At 41.8% G+C, this 26,347-nt stretch overlaps 1 protein-coding gene across 6 annotated transcripts in view; it reads left to right on the top strand.

Moving 5' to 3' along the window:
* TAPT1 (transmembrane anterior posterior transformation 1) overlaps positions 1 to 26,347 on the top strand; it is a 237,882-nt gene that overhangs the window by 178,336 nt on the left and 33,199 nt on the right. For all 6 annotated transcript variants that reach the window (XM_070948705.1, XM_070948704.1, XM_070948703.1 and 3 more), the window contains 6 exons: positions 823 to 985; positions 3,514 to 3,649; positions 14,095 to 14,192; positions 14,330 to 14,399; positions 16,079 to 16,159; positions 18,880 to 18,989. In XM_070948705.1, coding sequence (XP_070804806.1) covers positions 823 to 985; positions 3,514 to 3,649; positions 14,095 to 14,192; positions 14,330 to 14,399; positions 16,079 to 16,159; positions 18,880 to 18,989 — 658 coding nt within the window. The remainder of the gene's footprint in view (positions 1 to 822; positions 986 to 3,513; positions 3,650 to 14,094; positions 14,193 to 14,329; positions 14,400 to 16,078; positions 16,160 to 18,879; positions 18,990 to 26,347) is intronic.

Genomic DNA, 26,347 nt, shown 5'->3' with positions numbered 1-26,347 from the left:
CTACTGGACTGATGAATAACCCTCGCTTTTGGATTCTCCAGCAGCGCGCCTAGAAGGGATGTTCAGGTAAGCAACATCCGTTTTCTCAAAGAACAAATTTATTTAGATACACCATCTTGGCACTAACTAGTGAAAAGCCAGTACTGAAGTTCCTGGGCTTTTCTCCCCAATATAGGTTTTAGTTTCCAAAGCAAACTGTCACATTGTCCAACCAAGATGGGAGCTGGTTGCTTGGCGACTTCTCTCCTCCTCCTCCAGTCAGCAAGCAGTTGGAATGTGTTTGACTCATCGACTAGCTATGATGTTTTGGCTGAAGGCTCTATCCTTCAGCTCCAAACTCTGTCAAGCTGCCAGACAGTGGCAGGATAAGGTGGAAGAACATTTCTGCATTCACTTTGTGGTTAAAACTCAACCACGCCTCTCCTGGCTTTCGGGACAGCTCCATGCTGGGTCTATTTCTTAGGTAAACCAACCACTTAATAGAGCCTTAGAAACTCCTCAGGGCACACTATGGATCCTTAAATGTGGAATTAATTAATTAACTTTCAGCTTCAAAGGCTCAAGTAGTTTGTACAATTGAGGCTACAAATCTCTAAACGACATGAATAAAAGTAAAAAACTCTAAAACAGAAACAGGCCACAAAAACAGAAACCAACTGCTATCTCATCCTATTAGACTAACAGAAAGGGATCTGCCAGTTGAAGAAGAAAAAGCCCAAGCAGGTGCTAGAAGTGCTCTTTCTGTAGGGAAGCTGATTTATTTAGTAATCAATGGCTTCATCTGTATCAAATGTGTTCTTTATTTTGTTATTTATATTTCAGCGATAGACGCCTGCTGCAGCCAGCCCAGGTGTGTGATATTTTCAAAGGTGTAATACTTGTAATTTGCTACTTCATGATGCACTATGTTGACTATTCCATGATGTACCACCTGATAAGAGGACAGTCTGTAATTAAGCTCTACATCATCTATAATATGCTTGAGGTAAGTAAATAATGAATACCACCCAGTCTTCCTTAACATATCAAAGCTTTGTTGTAATTCCTTTTTCACTGTGTTAGGAATACAGGTAGCCCTCACTTTACAATGGTAATTGGGATCAGGCATTTCATTGCTAAGCAGTGCGGTCTCATATAACTGTACTTACTCATGATAGCATTTCTGGCAGTCCTATTTGCCAACAATAGATAAATTGCACATGGTAGCAGCATTCTCCAGTCAAGAGATTACCACTTACAACCCTGCTGGCTTCCCCATTAACTCTGTGGAAAACAATAATGTGACTGCAGGATGCTATGACCATCATAATTGCAAACCAGTTGCCAAGCACCAAATCATAATCACTCAGCAATTACTGGACCTATGACAACTTCAAAGATTAGCCTTAAATCTCCTCATTCAATGCCATTGTAACTTCACAGCTATTTGCACTCAGGTGACCCTGGGGACACAGATAAACCTCCAAGTGGCCTCAATGACTCTCTAAAAAGAATGCAAATGACCAGTTGTCTGCAAGGAGTATAAATCCTTCCATTCTCCACAAAATGGTGGGGAAAAACCAAAAAAAACCCCCCAAACAAACAAACAAGAAAGTCCAGTTGCCTCCTGAAAAAGCACCTTTGGGATTTAGAGGGTTATCAATGCATAGCTGTTGTAAAATAGATGATTCTTTTAGCAGAAGCTAAAAGATATTGGACTAAAATCCACAAATGGTTGGAAAAAATGACAAAGAAACATATTTACTTTAAACCAGAGATATTTTTATTGGGGATTTTACCAGAAATATACAATAGAGAAATGAGATATTTAATTGTGAATGTTTTAACGGCGGCTAGAATTGTATTTGCTAGAAACTGGAAAGGTGAGAAGATACCCACGGATGACGACATCAAGAAAATTTTGGAGTGTGCTGAAATGAGTAAATTGACATTTGAAATTAGGGAACAAGAAGATAAACAATATTATTTGATATGGGATTTATTTTATCAATGGTTAGACAAGAAAGAATGGAAATGAAATATGAAATATGAAATGGATAAGATAATAAAACATATAAAGGGGTTTTTTTTTCCCCTTATAGAGGACAATTTACTGTTAAATAATTGGTAAATGAGAATAATAATGTAATAAACTGTTAAATAAGAAAATGTTGGATAGAGGATTAAGCACAAAAGATTTGTAACGATCAAGACACTTTCTGTAATTGTAATGGATGATAATTGTTTTATGTTTTAAGTTTTGTTTAAAAATAAAAAAAAATTCCAAAAAAAAAAAAAGATGATTCTGACAATGACCCAGTTCAGGGTCAAATGGAGAGTTGAACTCGTTCTTGCTTTTTATCCAAATTATGTTCAAAAGAAACAAATTCTTTGGAGAACAAATGAATTCTGTCTTCAGCTTGAAGCTAATAATTATTACTCTTATTTCATTTAGGAAGAATATATCTTCTGTTTTTTGCCTTTTTAAAAAATTATGCAGAGATTCAAAGGTTAAACGAGACTTCAACATGCATGAGAGTGCCAAAATATTACTTCTCAACAACTCTGTAAGCTAGATGCATCTTTGACCACAGTCCTGCAGAGTTGCAGATAAAGGAAAAAGACAACAGTTAGCATTGTTAGGGAGTGTTTCTCAACCTTTGGCATCTTGAAGATATGTGGACTTCCAAGTCCCACAATTCCCCAGCCAACCTTTAGCTTTGATGCTCCACTCCTGATTATACTGATGGACCTGAATATTTCACAGACACACATGTATCCTTGCTCCAGTACTCAGTTTAAGCAGATGTGTCTAACTAATGAGGCCAGTATTTCCACATGGATTTAAATTAAGAGTTTCTGTTAAGGCTGCCCAGTTAATTATAGGCTTATTCTACTACTGATATTCCTCTGATCCACAGCTACACAGGCCTCTTGAATATTTTCTGTGTTGCATGTTTAAGTTGAATAGATCTAATTGGGGCTGCCTATGACCAGTGTCAAAGCATATGACCTGAGCAAAGGTAGTTTTATCTCTCTAAGTAGAAAGCTAGAAAGAAATTAATGCATAATTATATCCAGAGTAACATAGCAGAAAAGGTACAAGAGAGCTTTCTCCTAAAGTTACATAGAGAAAACAATTACTGTAACCAAGACATAAGGAAGTTGAAATCAATTGTGAAAGTGATTGTTTAAGCTTAATAACAGAACTGGGCCAGAAAGACAATCAAGGATGAAAAACTGGGTTTCCCTAAGCAGTGGAAACTTTGTACCAAGATACTAGGTACAAGCTTTGTGTTGTTTTTGTTCTGAATAATCTTAAATGATTAAAATTATTTTAAATGCTGATGTGTAAAAAATGCAATAGGTAACATAATAATTCAAAAGTCTGAACCCAGAAGTTTATGCATACACTGTTGTATCTTAATCTTCAAATGGATTTGCATTATGGCCCTAAAGTCAAGTAACTTTTGCTTAAGAGAAGCAAGCTGCAAAATTAAAATAACCTTCTGATGCTCATGTACATCTCTCTAGGTAGCTGATCGTTTATTTTCATCTTTTGGACAAGATATCTTGGATGCTCTCTATTGGACTGCAACAGAACCAAAAGAAAGGAAAAGAGCACACATAGGGGTCATTCCCCATTTCTTCATGGCAGTGCTGTATGTCTGTATCCTTTTGTGTTATTTCGGGGTGTGCGTATGTAGTTTAAAAAAATCTATAAATTCTTGGCTTTTGTGTAAAGAAGGCAACAAATCCTGATAGGGAACAAAGGAGCTCTTATAAAACAGTAAACTGAAAAACCTTAGTTTGCAAGAAAAAAATGGAACAGCAGCCTATTTCTCTGGACCGATTCTTTCCTAGGATTTGCACTTTTATAAGGCAGTTTCTTCATTCCGCTGTACAAACAAATCTAGGCATCACTTATTCTCCTTCCCTTGGTCATATGTGGTAGCTGTATGGCCTTAGAAGAAACAGCAATAGTCAATACAAATAGAATAGTTGTTCTGAACATTTACAAAGGCAGGTTCTATGTAAACAGAAGTTTAAAAGCTATTTTAATGGGTTCTGTGAATTGTTCTTACAAAATAAAAATGAAGAATCTTGAAAACTTACTAATTATTTTTTCCATCAAAAGACCCCAGAGAATTGAGGGAACTATTGAATAGTTGACTGGATTTGAGGACTATGAAGGAGAGTTAAAGCTGACTTCCGGTTGGCGCCGCGGGGATACAGACGGGGAATTAGCGGGCACTTCGGAGCCCCGCAAAAACCCCGTCTGCCAAGCCCCTGCCAGTAGGTCCTTGGACCTACCCGGTCCTGCAGGGACGGGGATAGAGAGGGACCCCTCGGACAGCCGAGAGGAACGGGCAGGTTTCTCGGGGCTGGAGGTTTACCCTCTGCGCCGGTGGCGATGGAGCAGCGGCCATGGCAGCTGCCCTGAGACCGCAGCAACCAGGATATAAGAATGTGCAGGAGGAGAGGTGGAGAAGCGGGGAGTGGAGCCGGGAGTTTGGATGCCGGGTGAGTGGACATTGGCCCAGGCAGAACTTCCCACAAACGCTAATTTACAATTACTTTGCCCCAGCCTTGTTAGCGGCTGAGAACTATTGGGGTACAAAGACAAAAGACCTGTTGGTGGATAGCGTGAATTGCTGACTTCTTGGAGATGTCTGATTATAGATCTGGACATATTTTTTCTTTTCTTTTTGGTGGATAAATGAGATTGGACTGTGTCTGGGAGAGAGGAAGGAGAAGAGGAAATAATTATGCCTTTAAAAGCAAAGAAAAAGACAAACGGAGACGGACAAAATGGTTGCCAGCTAAAGGGAAAGTGTAAATTCCACTTGTTACTTGAAAAGAGAAACTTTGTTGCTTGTTATGAGTTAGAGAACTTGACTTAGGATATATAATCTGTACACTGGAGGATTTATTGAAGAATAGAAAGAAGAAATTAAATGGAACAATGATAATTGAACTAATAAATGTGGCAACAAAAGAAGGGTGTGGCAATAGAAGAAGGACATGATGATACCATATATGGAATTGCTTCAGAACTAATTCTGTAGAATTCATAACTTTGATGACATTGAAATGGAAAAGATACATATCTGGATAGACTGGAGAAAGGAATTATGGAATATATCATGTAACAAGACAACAAAATATTATACCTTGATTTAAATGAATGTAATAGTTTCTGGGTGACTGAATAATGTTAGGAGATATCTTTTTTTCCTTCTCTATGCTCTCTCTCTCTTTCTTTCTTTTTGTATCTTTCTTTTTGTTTTGTTTTTTCCCCTCTATTTTCTTTCTTTAACCCATTTGACTTCTTTGCTTATATTTCTACTCTCTTCCCTTTTCTTTTTCTTTTTTAGTATTGTTTTTTTTCTTTTTTATTGTAACTATTATTGTTATTGCTCTCTTTTTTATTACTATTATTTTTTATATAAATATATAAACAATTTGATTAAGAAATAAGAGCATAACTGATTGAAGAAAAACAGGATTTTGGATATTCTAATGCCTTTTTAAATTTTGTATTCTCAACAAGCATTATTTACAGATTTAATAATATGGAAGAAAATGTTTTCTTTTCAAGGTGTTGGATGCTAAAAAGAAATATTTATAGAGTTAATAATCATAAAAAATTGATCTTAAAGTGGCTTAAAATGTTTTTTATTGAAAATAAGAAACAAGCATGGAATGGAAGAAAATTTAGGAGAGAATAAGAGATAAAATATTTATTGAAATATATTTCTATCTTAAATTGGTAAGAGACATGGAGGAGAATAGATTGGAAAACAATATTGGTAACACACTTTGAAGTAATTTGGAGCTAAACAACTGAATAAGAGATAAATGCTACGAATTAGTTTAAATAAATGAATTTAGGAGTGAAGGAAAGCATGACTGGAGATCAGTCAAAGTAAAGCTGTGACCCAGTTTTACAAATAAGGTAGGAGTGGAGGAAAGCATCATACTGGAGAACAGTTAAAGTAAACTGGGAACCAGTTAAAAATAAAAATAAGAGTTAGGAGTGGAGGAAAGCATATGCTGGAAACAGTTAAAGCAAAGCTGTGAACCAGCCAAAATATTGAGTTAGGAGTGGAGGAAAGCATACTCCAGGTAACAGTTAAAGCAAAACTGTGAACTAGCCAAAAATAAAAAGTTAGGAGTGGAGGAGATTATACCTGGGGATCAATTGAAATAAAGTTGTGAACCAGTTAAAAATAGGGGTAGGAGTGGAGGAAAGCATTGCTGGAAAGCAACTACTCGAGTTGTGAACCAGTTTTTTAATAGATTTAGGAGGAGTTAAGGAGAAGGTTGGTGTGCAGTTAAAATAATACTGTGAACTAGCCAAAATAATTAAGGAAAGGAGTGGAGGAAAGCATTGCTGGAAAGCAGCAGATTAAGATGCAAACCAACTAAAAATTAAATTTAGGGGGAAATCAAAGAGATTTTATTGGAGAATAGGAGCTAAACTGTAAACCAGTCTAAATAAATAGAGATAGGCGTATTGGAAAATACAGCTGGGAAATAGACATTTAAACTATGAATTAGCTAAAAATTAGGCTCAATAGAATATGAGAATAAATTTGAAATAAACAAAATAAAGTATTGTGGAAGTAAACTATAGAAGGAAATGTTAATTGCTTATGAAATGACTTTAAGAAAGGAGGAAAATACTTTTTTGTTAAGATTATGGATATTAGATGTCATTTAAGTGAAGTAAAATATAGATTTGTGGTAATGGGTCTTAGGACTGAGGAATATATATGAAATATTGATTGTTAAAATGATAAAGATTTAGAATGGTGTTTATTGTTTAGAATTTTGGGCGTAATAGAATGATAAATGTTTAAAATAAGATTTTTTTTTCTTTTTTCTTTTCTTTTTTTTTAAAGATGTAAATGGACAAAATTTGGAACAAAATTGATGGAGGGAATTTGAATAATTGTACTTACTTTATGACGGACCAAACCCTTGCTCTAAAAAGATGTATTTAATGTTTTATGTTTAAAAAATAATAAAAAAAAATTGGGGAAAAAAAATAAGAGTTAAAGCTTTCCCTGAAGACATAAAAGGGGTTCTCTGTGTTGGAAAACATGCATAGGCAGGAAAAAAAACTGGGGTGGATGGGCTTTTGTTCCTATAAAGGACTAACTGTCCAGCTTGGCGGGTTCCAGTCTCATTATTGTCTGAGACACATGTTAGCAGTGAGTAAAAGGGGGATATTTTTCACAGTCCAGCTTGCTCATTGGCTGGGGCTAAATCTGTAGGTTGCTAATCCTAATTCAAAGTACTTCATTTAATTTAGTTTCAAAAGACCTTTACAGATTATTTAAATCTCTCCTTCTGTCCATCCATAAATAACATACTTTACAGACTATTCTTGGATAATAAACAATTTTGGCATGTATTAGAAACATTTCAGTAATGACTGAAGTCTTTGGAGTTTGCTTCTAATAGGCTATATTATAACATTTAGTACTTTTCCTCAATGTTTCCGTGGTTAATGCCAACAAATAAAAGCTTTTCTTCATCCTTCTTACTTGCTTGATTTTCAAACTCCTCTATGATATGTCATCAAGACATTGGCATTGGCATTGCATTGGCATCCTTCAGTCTCAAAAGGCTATGGTATTGTGCTCTGGAAAGAGGTCCTAAAACAGCATCTAGTGTGGCTAAAAAGGCCAATTTAAGAGTGGCAATCCTTTCCACGCTGAGGGCAGATACATTCTGTCCCCTGCCCAGCCCCCAGATTTCGCTTGTTCCGGGACTGCCTCTTTGCCTCAGCCTGCCGAACAAGTGTCTCTTCGAATTGGAGAAGGCTATGCTGCATCTTTAGCCTCCAAAATGAATGATTGGAGGTCAAGGTTTCCCAGTTGTTAATATCCATTCCCAGGGCCTTTAGGTCCCTCTTGCAGATATCCTTATATCGCAGCTGTGGTCTCCCTCTGAGGCGCTTTCCCTGCATTAATTCTCCATACATGAGATCTTTCGGAATCTGACCATCAGCCATTCTCAGCCCAAGCCAGTATAGATGTCACTGTTTCAATAGTGTATACATGCTAAAAATTCCAGCATGTTCCAAGACTGCGCTATTTGGAACTTTGTCCTGCCAGGTAATGCCAAAAATACGTCGGAGACAGCACATATGAAAGGTGTTCAACTTTCTCTCCTGCCATGTGTAAAGGGACCAAGTCTTAGTGCAATACAAGAGTGTGCTCAGGACGCAGGCTCTATAGACCTAGATCTTTGTATGTTCCATCAGCTTCTTATTAAGCCATACTCTTTTTGTAAGTCTGGAAAATATGGTGGCCGCTTTACCAATATGTTTATTCAGCTCAGAATCTAAAGAGAGAGTGTCAGAGATATTTGAGCCGAGATACACAAAGTCATGGACGACCTCCAGTTCTTGTGCAGAGATAGTAATACAGGGAGGTGAATCCATGTCCTGACCCATGACTTGTGTATTTTTCAGGCTGATTGTTAGTCCAAAGATTTGGCAGGCCTTGCTAAAACTGTCCATAAGTTGTTGAAGGTCTTCAGCAGAGTGAACAGTGACGGCAGCATCGTCAGCGAAGAGGAAATCCCGTAAGCATTTCAGCTGAACTTTAGATTTTGCTCTCAATCTAGGGAGATTAAAGAGTTTTCTGTCTGATCTGGTGCGGAGGTAAATACCCTCTGTTGCAGTTCCAAAAGCATGTTTCAGCATGAGAGCAAAAAAGATCCCAAATAAAGTTGGCGCAAGGACACAGCCCTCCTTCACTCCACTTCGAATATCAAAGGAATCTGATGTTAAGCCATCAAAACTACAGTGCCCTTCATTTCCTCATGAAAGGACCTGATGATGTTGAGGAGCTGAGGTGGACATCCAATTTTGGGGAGAATTTTATAAAGGCCATCCATGCTAACCAAGTCAAAAGCCTTCATATGATCTATGAAGGCTACGACAGGCAGGCAATGCTTCTTCAGTTACCACATTTTCTCTGGACTAGAACTCAGAGTAGTGCTGCACCCAGCGTGCCATCTGCTGTGTTCAGTTCTGAATAACCTCACCTTAGCAGACTTCAGAGGGGCAGATTTCTTCTGTGTTGGACCTAAGGCCTGCTTGATGCCATCATACATCCCCTTGATGTTGCCTGTGTCAGCTGCTATCTGGATCCGAGAGCAAAGCTGCAGCCAATAATCGTTAGCACATCTCCTGGCAGTCTGTTGGACTTTGCTATGAGCAGCTTGCAGAACCTGTAACAGGCTTTATATGCAATTAGAGCTCTCCTTTGTTCCTCAATGGCTGGTGTCAAGTCCTCCGAATGGGCTTCAAACCAATCTGCTGTCTTTCTGATCTCCTTACAAATACTGACAAGGCGGGTGCTATAAACAGCATTCTTGAAATATTCCCATCGTTCAGATGCATTTACTTCAGCCAGGGCTGGGAGAGTTTCCTTGAGTGCTTGTGCAAATTCTTCCACTTTGCCCTGATTGCGTGTCTTGTTGATATCAATTCGTGGTCTTCCTTCTTTCTTGAAGTGATTCAAACCCTTTGTTTGCAGTTTTATTCTGCTGCACACCAAGGAGTGGTCTGTATCGCAATAAGCACCCTGATAGCTGTGTGTGATTGTAATATTGGGAGGTTGGAGCACCTGGTAAGAATCAAGTCGAGATGGTGCCAATGCTTTGAACTTGGATGTCTCCAAGAGACTCTGTGTTGAGGCTTTGTTTTAAGGTATGTATTGCTAACACAAAAACCATAGTAGCAGCAAAACTCCAGCAGGCGTTGGCAATTTTCGTTCATCGTCCTGACACCGAACTGACCTAAACAAGTGGGCCAAGAGCTATAATCAGCTCCAACTCTGGCATTAAAATCGCTCAGGATAAACAGTGTTTCTTTCTCAGGGATTTTCTTAATAGTAGCAGCCAGATTGTCGTAGAATTTGCCTTTGGATTCTACTGAAGATGATAATGTTGGTGCATATGTGCTAGTAAGAGTAACCAGCCCTGCTGATCAGTGGAGCTGCAAGGACAGAATTCTTTCACTTCCTGCAGCAGGTGGAGTAATGGATCCTAGTAGGGTGTTTCTGACCGCGAAGCCAACACCATATTCCCTAGACTCGTTTGATGGTTTTCACTGCCAGAAGAACAAGAAGTTTCTCTCCTTAACAGATCCCGAGTCTAACAATCTTGTCTCTTGAAGTGCAATGATGTCCATCTGCAGATTGCTCAACTCCATGTCAATGGCAGGTGTCTTATGTACGTCATCTATCTCTTGTAAATCGTCAGAAAGGCCGGGGGTCATTGTCCAAACATTCCAGGCGCCCAACTAAGGCTAAAGTTTTCTTATGTTTGTTGCATGGTGCAAAGTTATCGATCTGCTTGTCAGTTTTGACCCTAAACCCCACACACCCTGTGAGGTTAACAGACCGTGGCGGGGCAGCACCTTACATGCTGGGGGCTGCCCATCTTAAGGTGGATGGTAGCTGCCCAATGAGGTACAATGACTTCTTCCAGCGATGAAAGTGGCCCCTGACGTCACACTCTACGCCAATCAAGCAAGGACTTATAACCGGTAACTGCCACTTCCCATGTTTTTTCAATGCTGTATGCAAAGCTGGAGTGTCCTCTCCAGAGCATGAGGCCTGGGTAGATTAATATGGAGGATAGACTGTTACCCAAGCAGCAGATCCCCCCTTTCCATGTTGCTGAAATAGTCCAATACCGATAACTAAGCCGATACGCTTAGTTCCAGCTGCGTTGCAGGAGTTACCAGAACGTGACTGTACACAGTGATGAACTGCTTCTGGGACTCCGGCTCCGGATTTTGCCTCGAGGTTGACTTCTGAAGCCTTTTCCAGTAGTAGAGTAGCCACAAGGCAGTGGAGGTTTGTAATCAGAGTTTCCCTTCTCCTAGAAGATGGTTCTGGCGTTTTATCTGCCATTGGGGCATAAGCCCATCTTCAAAACAGTTGACCATCTTCTCCTGTAACCCTGGAAAGGGGCCCTTACGAGGTGCTACCAGCCGGGCCAGCTGGACCAAGGGTTTTTAGAGAGGTATTACTCCTCTAGCATTCCTTCTCACCTCAGGACTCCTGCTCCAGGTTTTGCCTTGAGGTTGACTCCTGAAGACTTTCTCATAGATGGGTATAGCCACAAGGCAGTGGAGGTTTGAGATCAGAGTTTTCCTTCTCCTACATGAGTTGCCTACCAAGGCTGACGGGACACCATCTAACCAGTTTTTCCCACGCACACAGCTAACAAGACTTCCCACTTATACTCAATCAAACAGCCACTCTCCCCTCCCCCTAGAAACAAGCAGATTCATTCATGAGATGAACTGGAGCACCTTCCTCCCTGCAGTCACATGATTCACTCACTTAAACAGACACACCTAAAACAAGCAGACTTACGCATGAGGAGAGCTGGAGCACCTTCCTCCCTGCAGTCACATGATTCACTACTCAAGAAGCACTCAACTTAATTAAATGACTTATGATCCAAAATAGTTTCAGTTTCTTTTGAAGAAGGCAAACCCAACTCCATAAAGCCACTGGGCGAGATCATCCATGGTTTCGGGGTGAAGTACCATCAGTAAGCTGATGACACCCAGCTGTACATCTCCACCCCGGACCACCCCAACGATGCCCTTGAAGTGATGTCCCGGTGTCTGGAGGCCATGCGGATCTGGATGGGGAGGAACAGGCTCAGGCTCAACCCATCCAAGGCCGAATGGCTGTGGTTTCCGACGTCCCGATATAATCAGTTGACGCCATCGCTGATTATTGGGGGTGATTCACTGTCCCCCACGGAGAGGGCTCGCAACTTGGGTGTCCTCCTGGATTCACGGCTGTCTTTAGAAGAGCACTTGACGGCCGTGACCAGGAGGATTTTTTATCAGGTTCGCCTGATTCACCTGATCCAGTTGCGTCCCTTTCTGGATCGGGACTCCCTACACACAGTCACTCATGCCCTCGTCACTTCCCGCCTGGACTATTGTAACACTCTCTACATGGGGCTCCCCTTGAGGAGCACCCGGCGGCTCCAACTGGCGCATAGTGCGGCCGCGCGGGTGGTTATGGGAGCAACATGGCGCTCCCGTATGACACCTCTCCTGCGCGAGCTGCACTGGCTCCCAGTGGTCTTCCGGGTGCGCTTCAAGGTTTTGGTCACCACCTTTAGAGCGCTCCATGGCTTAGGACCTGGTTATTTACGGGACCGCCTACTACCACAAACAGCCTCCCACCGGCCGGTATGCTCTCATAGAGAGGGGCTCCTCTTGGTGCCGTCAGCCAAACAATATCGACTGGCGACCCCCAGGGGGAGGGCCTTCTCTATGGGGGCACCCACTATCTGGAACGAGCTCCTCCCAGAGATACGGAGGATCCCGGATCTGCGCACTTTCCGCCGTGCTCTTAAGACCCTCCTATTCCAGCAAGCCGGCCTGGCCTAATTTTCTCCCCTGTTTTAAAATTCTTTTAAATCGAAATTTTAATCTGTTTTAAATTATTGGGATTTTTAATTGTCTTGGGCTAAATTATTTAATCTGGTTTTAATTATGTTTCTAACTTTTGTATCTATGTATTTTATTTTGTCCCTGTTCACCGCCCTGAGTCCTTCGAGAGTAGGGCGGTATATAAATTTAATAAAATTGTTTTGTTTTAACAAAAACAAAACAAACAAAAACATTTCAGCCATGTGCATCAGCAGCAGAGCTGATAAATGGGTAATCCCAAATCAAGGTTTCGCAATATTAAAATAAGCATGCATGATTCTTTGTCTTGTACTTTCATTCTTCCTTTGCATGAAAAAATTAGCAACTTTTCTCTCTTGTGGGGGAGGATACTTTTGGTATGCTGGTTTGATGGTGCTATATTTTTGTTTGACTTTTTGTTATTGCTAACATTTTCACTTGTTTTGTTACTTAAATTGTTTCTTTGGTATATTTGTTTTGGTATCATACTTTCTTTAGTTATAAGGCCACATGAGGAGTCCCACGGAAAAGCAGCCTCTGTATTTAATTAAAAATATAAAAATAAATTATAAGATTGATAAAAAGTACCTTCGCATGACTTTCGTATTACAGTAGAATTATCCATTGGGGCTATACAAATTCTTCAAGAAACCTGCTTTGCAATAAACAGATCATTGAAACTTTTGCATTTTTTCCAGATTCATGCAGTTACTTCATGAACTGCTCCTGGCTGTCTCCATTGGTGTATATATTTACATATGGATGCTTTGATTTTTTTTCAGCAGACCAAAGTGGCAAAGTGTGCCCAACAATTCAGTCACAGCCAGGAACAGATAGGGAAGATGCTATAAGAGTTTGGGGGCAGAAAAACCATGGTGGCTTACAAAGGATTTCACAACACTGTTGTCTTCTATGGTCTGGGGGTATCTGGATATGTAAATGTCTACTTGAAACTTTTGACCATTGTGAAATCACCTTGGGGCAATTCTATCTCAGAGATTATTGTATTGTTAGCTTTCACAAGTCTTGTTGACTCTGATTTCATTTGCTATCATCACAGCAACTTTTTTACAAATATTTTTCATGGAAAGAATAAATTAATATTTATGCCACAAACAATAGTGACTTCTTGTCTGAATTGGTTCATGAATCAGCAACAACCTACAAAGCCATTTGTTGTTGCTATTTTCTGATCTATCCCACCAAACAAATTCTTCTATGCTGTAGCTATTTTTTTTAAAAAAAAATTAAAATATTAGAATATTAGAAAATATGAATGTGTAGAAGAGAAATACAAACCTTCATGATTGGATAAAATAAGGGGAATGAACAGTTTGGAAATATATATAAATGTGAAGAATCTACAGCTAATCTAAAGAAATATATTGTGGATTTGATTACTGTTTACTGGCCAATATTCACTACCATGCATAACCCCTTCTTTTGGCAACTTCATTTGAATCATGCATTGAAGAAAGGAACTTCTACTGCATGCTTGAATCAACAGTTAAGGGAAACTTTGAGTGTATTGTTTACTAGAGCTTGGTGAAATATCAGACTCTACTGATTATTGAGGGGGATCTTGAAATTCAGACTAATTATTTTCTGGTAAAATTCTTTTTCCTTAATGTATGTGACTACAGTCTTGCATGCTATCCTTATTATGGTCCAAGCAACAACACTCAATGTAGCCTTCAACTCTCACAATAAATCACTTCTTACTATCATGATGTCTAACAATGTAAGTGTTAGAAGGATCTAATGTAAATCTTATCTGTCACTATTGATGTTTTTAAGAAGTAATAATTTGGTTTTGTAGACATTTTCTTTTAAATCCAGATTTACCTAAAATGGGAATTTGCTTTCTTTAAAATGCAGTTTGTGGAAATAAAAGGAAGTGTTTTCAAGAAATTTGAGAAGAACAATTTATTTCAGATGTCAAACAGTGGTATGTATATATTTTTGGGTGATAACAATTCATGCTACTTTCTATGTGTAAGAGTCTGAAATCTGTGGTGGATTTAATAACACTGAGTTGTACAAATTCTAGATCTGGGGTGTGTGTGGACGGGCACAAGCAATTTAGAGAGGGGTCACAAATGTTTTAATCCATGGGCAGGCAAAGTCAGAAAACTCTCAAATCTCTTTCCTCTAAAGAAAATTTGGAAATCGCTAGAGTAAGATCTAAATGGTGGCTAACTTGACACATACAATTGTCTGTCAAAATTGTATGTCATTTAGCTACAGATATTTATTGGGTTTGCTTGGCCTGCTGTATCAATTGCAAAATCCAAAGAACCTATAAAAAGCCCAAAATTGAGAATTTGGATTTCTGAAACCCAAGTGTGGTAGCTCGAATTTGCAAATCCATTTATCATTTTAGAGGTCATGCAAGATGTCACAAAGTTTTGAAAGCCATTGATTCAGTATCAGGAAGAAAGTTTGGCCCAACCAACAATCTTGATCCCCTCCAATCTTGATCCCTTTTAACCACTTAATTTGCTAAATTTACTGCATGCCTGGAAAGGATAGCAAAATCTGTAAATTATTTACCTTGATGAGTCACTGCCAGGCTAAAGAATAGAGGAAAGGAAGGAAAGAAAATCTTTCTGCAACTTTTTGCCTTGAGGAGCTGAAGAAAAAGTTTAGCTCTAAAGAAAAATCAGCTGTGGCACAAATGGCCATGGCAGGAGCTGGGTCCTAAAGGCAGCCAGACCAGCAGCAAAATGTTTTCCAAAGGTTTCCATGCTTTTTCCTGCCTGTCAACTGCCTTTGAAAAAATGTGGGTTTCTGGGCGTGGATTAAGGGAAAAGTTTTGGGAAATTGGTCCTGCAGCTGCTGCCTTTGCATGTAGGCAGCTGACTTCCCCAAAGTTAGCAAAAGCCATGAGAGATTTGCAGTCCCCTGATGACCAGTTAATTAATCTCAGTAGAGATCCAGCCCATAAGGATGGTTTCATTGCTAAGCATTGGAGACTTGTTTGGAAAGCTCTCTTGCATTGTAATGTAATCTAGCTGGGCTCTTCCCACTTGCTGAGCTATTTTTGGCTTTGCAAAGTTTTTGGCTGTTTGTCTGCCCCCTTTTTAGACCCAGTTGGGTGACGGGCCTCCCAAGACCTCCGTCACCTATGAGATACCCCGTGCTTGTTTAACAATCTGTGTGTTTATTTAACAGTGGGATTAGTGAGAGAGGGGGAGTTATTTTAAATTGGGGTATTTTAATTTTTGGGGTTTTAAATCGGCCAAATCTATTTAATTATTTTAATTTTTAATTATTGTTGTGTCTTGTGTTTTTAAATTGGCTGTACACCGCCCTGAGTCCTTCGGGAGAAGGGCGGTATAGAAATAAAATTATTATTATTATTATTATTATTATTATTATTATTATTATTATTATTATTATTATTATTATTATTATTATTATACAAGGTTGTTTCAACGGTTGTCATCACTTGCAACTATAATGGGTAAGCTCCATTACAGTCGTAAGTTGAGGACTATCTGTATGAAATTATGAGTGGCTTGTTTGCCTTCCTCATGGATCTTCGATATAGTAGGCTTTTAGGAGACTGGAAACTTCTGTAGCGTTAAGAGATAATTACTATTATTACTGTCATCATTATTTTAGATATCAAAGAGAGATTCACCAATTATGTACTGTTACTGATAGTTTGCCTAAGAAATATGGAACAATTTTCATGGAACCCAGGTAAAGACTTCTTTAAACATAAACATTAAAATGAAATATTCCCGATATGTTCATATATCATCATCATCATCATTTTAGCCTTTGTCTATCCACTGCAGGATGACGGCCTCTTCTGATTGTTTCCAACTAATACAGTTCTGAGCTTTCTTTTGCCAGTTGGGCCCTCAATACTTGCTGATGTTCATATATATATATTAATTGTCAAACATGTATTTGTTTGTTGCTATAATAAAATTAGGTTGTTTCCTTTATTTTTTCATTTCATTTCAATTTATTTTTCACTTTATTCTTTATGTCTTTGTACTGCATAATTCAACATTTTCATTAGATTATATATTTTATATTTATGTGTGTCAACATAAAAGGTAAAGGTTCCCCTCGCACATATGTGCTAGTCGTTCCCGACTCTAGGGAGTGGTGCTCATCTCCGTTTCAAAGCCAAAGAGCCAGCACTGTCCAAAGACATCTCCGTGGTCATGTGGCCGGCATGACTAAACGCCAAAGGTGCACGGAACACTCTCTTAGCTGTCTTTTTGGCAGGAAGCCAGATTGATCTTCATGTATATATGCTTGTAAAACCTTTAGTCTTTCTGCCAAAACTGCAGCAAAGAGTTTATAGTCCTTGTTTAATAATGAAATTGCTCTGTAATTCTTTGTCTTTGTAACATCTTGACCCTCCTTCGGTAACAACACAATATTAGCTTCCTTCCACGTTTGAGGTATCCCCCCCCAATATTCATTGTATCCTTTAATGGTTGAATAAATTGCACTTGTAGTATTGGCTTGTAAGGCCATCTTGTAAGGCCTGGAACTTTACCTGATTTCATTTTTTAATGGCTTCTGATATATCAAAGACAGTTATTGGATCATTCATAAGTTGTCTGAGTTTAAGATAATTTAGGCAACTGTTGTTTTAAAAGATATTCATCTATTAGACATATCTAACTCCTGTCTTTTATACAAGTTAGTATAAAAATCATGAAAAGACTTTTTGATAAATTCGTTATCTGTTATTATATTGCTACCTTCAAAAAATTTCTCAATCATTCTGCTTTCCCTTTCCTTTCTTAGTTTATATGCCAACCATCTCCCTGGTTTATTTGCAAACTCAAAGTGTCTCTGTTTAGTGTACTTCAGTTTTGTTTCTATTTCTTGTACTGTTAACATGGACAGTTGTTGCTGTGGCAGTTTAATTTGATGTAAAGTTTTAGGATCTGGAGGTGTCTTTTGCAATTCGATTTCTCTCTGTCTGATTTCATCCAGTATCTTTTGTGTCTTTCCTGGGATTTTTTATTTTCTAAGCAATTATACTGTATAAAATAACCCTCATAACAGCTTTACTAGCATCCCACACAAATGTTAAACTTGTCCCTTTACCTAAATTATTATCAAAGTATCTGTGTAGTTTCATATAGGAGTGGATTTCCAGAGAAAAAATTGCAGACTACAGGAACAGGAGCACTACTCAGGTGACCTTGAAGACACAGATAAACCTCCAAGTGCTTCAAGGACTCTCTAAAAGGATGCAAATTACCAGCTGTCTGCAAGGAATATAATTCCTTCCATTCCCCACTATCCTGTCAGAGTGAAGAAGCTTCTTTGATGAGAAGTGAAACGTCTTCAAAAGAAAAAACAAGAAAGTCCAGTTGCCTCCTGAAAAGGCAGCTTTGGGATATTTGTGTAGTTTCTTTTTACAATCTTTTACGATCATTTCCTTTTGCAATATAGATTCACTTAATCTCCATCTGAAGCTCAAACTCTTTCCTCCTAGTACCAAAAGCACTGAATTATGATCAGAAAAGGATTTAGATAAAATATCTACTTTTAAAATCTTATTTGCAAGATTTTTAGTTCATATTATATGAATCCTTGAAAAAGATTTATGTTTCTGAAAAAAAGGTATATTCTCTGGCAGAGCCATTTTTATACTCTATGAATCTATTAGTGTTAAATTGTTCATCATCTCAAAAAAAGTCTTTGGTAATTTACCCTGGGGATGTTTAATCCCCTTAGTAGATGATCTATCCAAAGCTGGTGTAATTACTCCATTCCAATCCCCCAACATAAACTAGTTTTCATATGAAAAGAGTAATGATCCATCAGATATTTTTTAAAATTCACTTTTATCATCATTTGGCCTGTACATGGCAACCACTATTGATTTTATTCAATTAAGTTCAATTTCCACTATTATAAATCTACCATATTCATCTGCTATAAGTAGCTTAAGTTTAAGTTGAGGTTTTATGTATAGAACAACTCCATTAATCTTTTTTAAACCAGCAGATATTTATTACTTTATTCTTTAAATCTTTGTATTGCCATTGGATTTTGAGTTCTGACTGGTACATTATTTTAATTCCATCTTATTACAAGTTACTGAAGTGCTTTTAGTGACATAACAAATGACTGTGCCTTGTATTTTGCTCTGCTCCATACATATTCAGTAGAGCACAATTCATCTCAGTATCTTTGGTTATATGTGATTTCATCCTTGTATCGATCAGATTTAGGACCCTGATAGTGTCAGGAAATTGGTCCTCATTCACATTTTGCCTGAATTCTATTAAATATTTGCAGACTTAGCTTTTATAAATATGGATTAAGGATTCTATTTTGCATATATTGGGGAAAATGCAAAATAAGACATTCCATCTATGTTTAGTCATTTCTTTTTGTTCCAGACAAAGTTTATTCCTGTGAATTCCTTCCTTTTACAGATCATCTGTGGGTATTGTTCCCTGATGTCTGTATGGTGATTGCATCAGAGGTTGCTGTTGATATTGTGAAACATGCTTTCATAACCAAATTCAATGACATCACAGCTGATGTAAGTATATAATTAAACATTTCCAATGATTGGACCAAATCTGCTTTAGGTTTTATAGAAGAAATGAGGGAAATATTACCTTGCCTTTCTCACCTGTGCATGAGTTACTCCCATTGATTAAAAATAGCTAAATATACCAGACTTCTTTTTAATGGAATTAGACAGTGGTGAAATGTAAAATTTATTACTACCGGTTCTGTGGGCGTGGCTTAGTGGGGGGTAATGTGACTGGGTGGGCATGGCCAACTTTTTTTTTAACTTTTCAAAACATTTTTTCTACAACCCCTTTGGCCGAAGAGGTTGTTAAAAAATGGTTTTAAAAGGCTCTGACAGTCCCAACTGAGTTGCCTGATCATCAGAGGCTTTTGTTTTCTTTTAAAAGCATTTTTTTACAACCTCTTTGGCCAAAGAGATTGTAGAAAAAATGCCATTCCGTTCCCAGGGCAGATGTCCTTGGTGGCTGGCTTATTGTGGTTTGACACCTCTGGTTCTTGTCAGCTTCGCTCCTCCCCTCCCCTCCATTTGTCTTTCCCTTCACAACCTGAACATAGCTTCCCCAAATTCCTTTCTCCCCCTCCTTTTTGGTTTATGGCAGGATGCCAGCAAAGCGAAGAAGCTGAAGATGGCAAATCAGACAGTCAGAAAGTAAAGTTTCTTTCTGCATAAGAGCCTTTGTATTGTTTTTATTTTTCTACTGGGATATATTTAAAATGTTCCTGAATTAAGTGTATCAGCAGTGAATTCCGACCATACTTTCAGAGCAGCAGGGGATGGCTCCTCTTTCTTTAAACTACAAGATGACGAAATTCTGATAACACAAGTATTATCCAACTTACCTTTATTTTTAAAACTCTATTTAAATTGCAACAGCTTGCAAATAAACAAAAAGGAAAATTATTTTCTTTTTCCAGTGCGCTGCTTCTATAATCCATGCGTGGGTAATCTCTCATCTGTTGCTAGAAACTGAGTGTAGATTTTTTTTCTTTTGTTTGACCACGCCTCCTTGCTCCTCAAGCGTCAGTCTTTTTCACTCAGTTGCTGAAGAGACCTGTGAAAATCTTTGCTCTGGTATTAAAGCCAGATTACTCATGTCTGGATTTAGGAAATTTGTCTTTTCTTCTTGTTTGGGACTCTTCCGTTGGGAGATGTATTGTGGAGATGTATTGTATTTGTGGAAAGCCCCTTTGCAGGTTTGTTCGCTGCCAGGGGTGCTGGTGATGTTCCTGGGATTCCAGGCTATCTCGCCTCTCCCTGGACTTTCGGAGGGGCAGCATTCCAGATTCTGTCCCGGCAGGGCAGATCCGTGCACTTTGACTAGCCGCTGGTGTGTGCGCTGGTTCCCCAGTCCGCCAGCACAATCGCCACCACCTTTCAGCTCCCTTTTCATTTTGGCGGCTCCGGAGTCACTGCCTGGTTTCCCATGGCAAACTACTACAACCAGGCTGGCTTTGCGGTGCTGAGGGAACCCTTTGGCTTTGCATCATTTTCCTACTGCTTTGGGGCCGCTGCGGAGGCGATCAGAGGAATTTTCCCACTGAGGCCGCATTTTGTTTACCACTAAAAGACTTGTGGCTGCCATTTTCCCGGTCTGCAGCAGAATGGTGTTTGTGGATCCACAGAGGTCAGACCGCTGCTCAGCTGAGCTTCGGGACTTGTCTGCCTCTCATCCACCTTTGCGAAGCGGCACTTCTGGGCTCTGGCTTGAGCCTGGGCCTCAAATACCTGGTTTGCGGCTGGAATCTCAGCGCTGGGAGAGCATGCTGCTCTCGTGCTGCAACAGGGCCAGAGGATCATTGCACCTGATCTGTCAGGTTTGACTGTTTGCCTTGGGGCCTGGTTCCTCTGTCCTTAGGCCAAGCACCAGGGCCCCGGTTTGGACTTGGAGTGGTAGTAACTTTGGGGGTTCCTTAGTTCCACTTCAATGAAGGAAGTTTCCCTTCTGGGCCCAGCTGTCCTTGGCTTGGATTGATTCCAGCAGTCACTATATTTATATCTATCTATCTATCTATCTATCTATCTATCTATCTATCTATACTAATATTGCCATGGCTGACTCGTCTGTCTTCGGACATTGAGCAGGACACTAGCCCACCCAAGGTCCTTAAGGCTCAACATTCAGCCCCCAAGGGGTCCACAACAAAGACTAGGAGCAGGGCCAGTAAGACTCAACCTGCACCAACTTGGCCATCAAAGAAATCCTCTGTTGAGGATAAGGACGCCAAGAGGCATCACAAAGCCTTGGAACGACAGTTTAACAAGGCCCAGCGTCAGGCTTAGGCTGGGTCTCATAGGGTTCCTGCCACAGAGCAAGTTTCAACTGGTCAGGCTGACTTCAGTACAGTACTTCGCCATCTGCCAAGTGGGATTCCCTGTTGTTCTTCAGGCAGTGCCCAGTCTAGGTCTTCTCTGGGGCTTTCCAAAGGAGTTTCGCTCTCTTTGCCCGATGTTTCAGCTGCAGAGTTGGTCATGCCATCGGTGGTTCGACAGCAGATGCCGGAGGCTACGTTTACTCCAACAGCTGCGGGGCGCCACATGGAGGAAGGGCAGTTAACTGGCAACCAGTTCGACCTTCAGACCATGCTTTCAGATGCGCTGTCTAAGATCCTTGCAACTTATATTCAGAAGGGAGCTCAGGGATCCTTTCAGGCCATTAATCCTCAGCCACATGTTCAGGGACATTTGACCAGCAGGCCTAGCTCCCCTTCTCAGCAGGATTCCACTTCAACTGTGGATTCTGTGCAAGGGGATGACTACCCGGAGGAGATTGAATTTGCTGAGGATGACGGACTGATGCCAGATAAGCCGGCTTTTACAGGCCTCTTCCGTCCTTCAGTCTTTAAATCCTTACTGCACAAAGCTAAGGTGACAACTAATATTGGGTTGGCCAAAGCTTCGACTGACCGGACCCAGGTGGCCTCTAACCCGCATGATGCTTTGTTCAAATTATCTAAGCCTGACAAGGAATTTATTCCTTGCCCTCAGCTGTTTTCTGAGGTGGTTCAGACACCATAGGGTCAACCTGGTTCACTAACCACCCCGAGTGGTCACAGCAAGAAGCTCTATTGTTCTGCTCCTGAGCTAGAGGAGCTGTTGACTTTGCCTTCTATGGATGCTCTAGTGGCTACTCTTTCTTCCTCCCTGGTCATCTCTAATGGCATTGTAGATGGCCTTAAAACTGAGGACAGGAAGGCTGAACTTTCCTTCAGAAAGACTCACCAGGCTGCCGCTTGAGCTATCACGGCTGCCACTTCTACCTCTTTTTTCAGCAGGACATCACTGATTTGGCTTCACCAATTGCAGGAACGGCTTCCACCTGACGATACTAGGCTCCACCAGGACATTAATAAATTGGTGATCGCTACGGAGTATTCGGCTGACACATCCTTGGATGCGGCAAAAATTGCTTCTCGGTCCCTTGCTTCTGCTGTGACTTCCTGTAGACTCTTCTGGCTCCGCCATTGGAAGGCGGATATGAAGGTGAAGTGGAAGCTTGCTTCAGCCCCTTATAAAGGCCCTGCCCTGTTTGGTGCCACCCTTGACTCAATATTAATAGAGAACAAGGACAAGTGTAAGGTGCTGCCCTCATATAGGAGACCAGACCGTAGATATGCTCCCTATTCACAAAGGCAGCCCTTTCAGTCATTCTCCAGGCCCAGTGGGTCCTACACTCAACGCACCTACTCCCAGGGATTTGACCGGCCTTCAGATAGGCAGGCTGTCAGGGATCGAGGCAGAAACTAGTCCCCAGCAAAATGGCCATTTCAAGGAGCTGGCTACAGGTCCTTCAGGTGGGGCAAGTGACTCCCGGTCTCCGGGTCCCATTGGCGTTAGTCTCCAACATTTCCACCAGCAATGGGAGGTGTCGACATCCAATGCTTGGGTTCTTTGCACGGTGATGCTCGGCCTCACCTGGAATTCCACTCCAGCCCTCCCGACCGTTTTCTCCGATGTCTGGTTCCTCGGCTTCCTGCAAAGAAACAACTGATAGATGCTGAGATTCAACACCTATTGGACATAAGAGCCATTGAACCGGTGCCCAAGGAACAGGAAAGGACCAGGTTCTATTCCACCTTGTTTCTTGTGTCCAAAAACTCAGGGGGTTGGAGAGGGATATTGAACCTCAAGCAACTAAACCTGTTCATCTTCTACCGCAGGTTCAAAATGCAGTCCCTCAGATAGATCCTGGGATGCATACGGAAGGGAGACCTCTTACAATCTGTAGATCTCAAAGAGGCATACTTGCATGTGCCAATCCACCCAGCTCATCGCAAGTACCCTCGCTTCGAGTATGCCAACAACCACTTTCAATATCAGGCCATGCTGTTCTGTTGTAGCTCCGATCACCGAGCCTGTGTTATCAGCAGGAGAGGACTCCGAGAGTGAAGGATTGGAGTTGGCAAGGCCTCTCTCTCCAGGACCCTCCTCTCTGGCAATGCCTCCGGTGTCCTCCAAAGACCAAGAGATAGACCCAGGGCCAACACTTCCACGCAGCCGCAGGTGGACAGTAATGATGATGATGAGTCTTGGCTAGACCCTCGACAGTGTCGCAGAGATAAGCGCGCGCAGCAGAGGAAGAGGCATGCCAGGGATTAGGCTGAGTCACTGGACCACACCCCACAGGGTATAAAAGGGGGTGTGGTGGCCGTTCAAGCTCTGTGACGAGCAAAAACTGATATTGAACAAACCTCTCTGCATTGCTGGACTTTTTGAATATTCTCTTATCTGTTGTGTGTTGGCTTTGAAAAACACTCCCTTCGTAAGTAAAAGACTCTTGGCAGCCAGCCACTGGGTTGCTGCCAATTCTGCTCTTAGAGAAACCTTTGTCGGCTGGTTTATTTCACTAATGACTGTCTGTGGGGGTGCATGTATGAGACGGGGACAGAACACGTTCGGCCTTTCTTCGGCCCCCAGGACTTTTACCAAGTTGGTAATGGCAGTAGCAGCGACTGTCACGGTACTCCCAGTACGCATTCCCTGCAACTTGAACGACATTCTAATTCTATCGTCCTCTCCAGCACAGGCTGCACAAGACATCGAGTCAGTGATCCGTGTATTCCAACAGCACGGGTTTTCCATCAACCTGAAAAAAAGTCATCTGACTCCTACCACTCGTATTCTTCACCTGGGGGCGGTGATCAACTTCGTCAGGGGCCAGGTCTTCCTGTCTCCCAACCGGATTCTCAGCATCAAGGAGTTGGTGGCACAGGTTACGTCCCAGAGGTTGGTTCCCCTGCTGCTTCTGTCCCAGCTGCTCAAGAAGATGGTCTCGTGTATTGCCATCATCCCCTGAGCTCGCAGACACGCTCGTCCCCTGCAGTGGTTCTTGCTGCCATTCCAGAAAACAGGACGCAGCAATTCCAGGACCAAGATCATACTGACACCTCGAGTTCACCTGTCTCTCAAGTGGTGGACATCATCGGCTCTTCTGAAGGGATGCGTGTTTCAGGAGCCCGACCATCTGGTGCTGACATCAAATGTGAGTCTCCACAGATGGGGTGCGCATCTGCTCAATCAGGTGGCTCAGGGACAGTGGTCCCCAGCGGAACGGAAGAACAGCATCAATTGGCTGGAATTGTGGGCTGTTCGTCCGGCCCTCCGACATTTTCGGGCCACTGTGAAAGGGTAACATGCTGATCCACATGGACAATATGGCCACAAAAGCACATGTCAATCGAGAAGGTGGCACTCGATCCAAGCCCCTGATGGACGAGGCAGAAAGACTAATGAGCTGGGTGGAGCGTTACACGCTGTTGATCAAGGCGGAGCACATTTCCAGCCTATCCAATGTTCGAGCGGATTGGCTGAGCAGGGCATGCCTCGATCGGTGGAATGGCAACACTATTGAGGGCCTTCCTTGATGACGGGTTTTGGAACCCCGAGAGGTGGCATGTTGTGAGACGGGGATTGAGGGTTTTTTTGGGAAAGTTTTTAGAAAAAAATTTAAGGGATTCCGGGAGGGGGGTAGTTGGTTATGTGGAGAGATCTGGGGGGATCCATATAGCCACAGGGCAGCATAGCCGATCTGACGGTTGTGGCGGGAGGGACGGGGTTGGGAGCTCGGAGGGGGTTCAGGGGGACAACGGTGAGGTCTGTTTGATTAGTACTGTGGGTGGGAGGGGCAGATATGGTGATAGGGGGTCATATCAGGTTTCGGGAGTGTGCACTTGCTGTTTGTGAGTGATTGCACACTCCGGCCCCCAATGCATCTCTCGTTCTCTGGGTTGCGCAGACCCTCAGAGCCTGGGCCTCCAGCTGATGTTGTGCAATGCCAGGTCCGTGATAAATAAAGCCTCCCTCATTTACAATCTTGTTCAAGAGGGGGGTGCTGACCTGGCGGGTATTACGGAGACCTGGTTGGGCCGTGAGGGGGGGTTCCCCTCATTGAAATGTGCCCGCCAGGCTTCCGCGCATTCCATCAGCCAAGGGCTCAGGGTAGAGGCGGGGGGGTGGCGGCTATTATTAAGGAAAGTCTCTGTCCGAGGGAGGCCACTGTACCTCAGATAGCCGGATGTGAGTCCCTCCTTGTGAAGTGGGGTCGTGGAGTGCAGATGGGCTTGCTGATTGTGTACCTGGCTCCCTGCCATGTAGCGGCGGCCCTGCCTGAGCTGCTCAACATAATAGCCGGGGTGGCGGTGGATATCCCCAGACTTATGGTCATGGGGGATTTCAACCTGCCATCTGTTGGTGAAACGTCAGAGGCGGCTTGGGAGTTCATGGCCTCCATGACGGCCATGGACCTGACCCAATTAATTCAAGGCCCCACTCACACGGGGGGACACACTCTGGATCTGATTTTTGTCTCTGGTCAGTGGCTGAATGATCTAGAAATAGGGGATATAGACAGCAAGCCCTTGTCATGGTCAGATCATTCACTCCTTCGACTAGAGTTTCGAGCCGTTACACTCCGCCGCAGGGAGATGGAACCGACCAGGTGGTTCCGTCCCAGGCGCCTGATCGATCCAGATAGGTTCCTGACGGAGCTTGGGCCGTTCCCTGATGCTCTGGCTCACGACTCGACTGAAGAACTGGTGGCCGCCTGGGATAGGGCGGCCGCTGGAGCTTTGGACCGCATCGTGCCTTTGCGGCCTCTGACCCGGTGCCAATCTCAATTGGCTCCCTGGTTTTCCGAAGAGCTGAGGGAGATGAAGCGCCGGAAAAGACGCCTGGAGAGCGACTGGAGGGCCAGCCGCTCCGAATCTGACCGAACACTGGTGAGGTCTCATATTAAGATCTACCTAGTGGTGATAAGAGCGGCAAAGTTTAATTATTTTTCCGCTCTTATTGCGTCTGCAGAGAACCGCCCAGCCGCCCTGTTTAGGGTGACCCGCTCCCTCCTTCATTTGGGAGCGAGGGAAGAC

The sequence above is a fragment of the Pituophis catenifer genome, unplaced genomic scaffold (assembly GCF_029215685.1).
Source record: "Pituophis catenifer annectens isolate HBS135680 unplaced genomic scaffold, rPitCat1.0.hap2 SCAF_8, whole genome shotgun sequence".
NCBI lineage: Eukaryota > Metazoa > Chordata > Lepidosauria > Squamata > Colubridae > Pituophis > Pituophis catenifer.
This window is presented reverse-complemented; position numbering and strand designations above follow the sequence as displayed.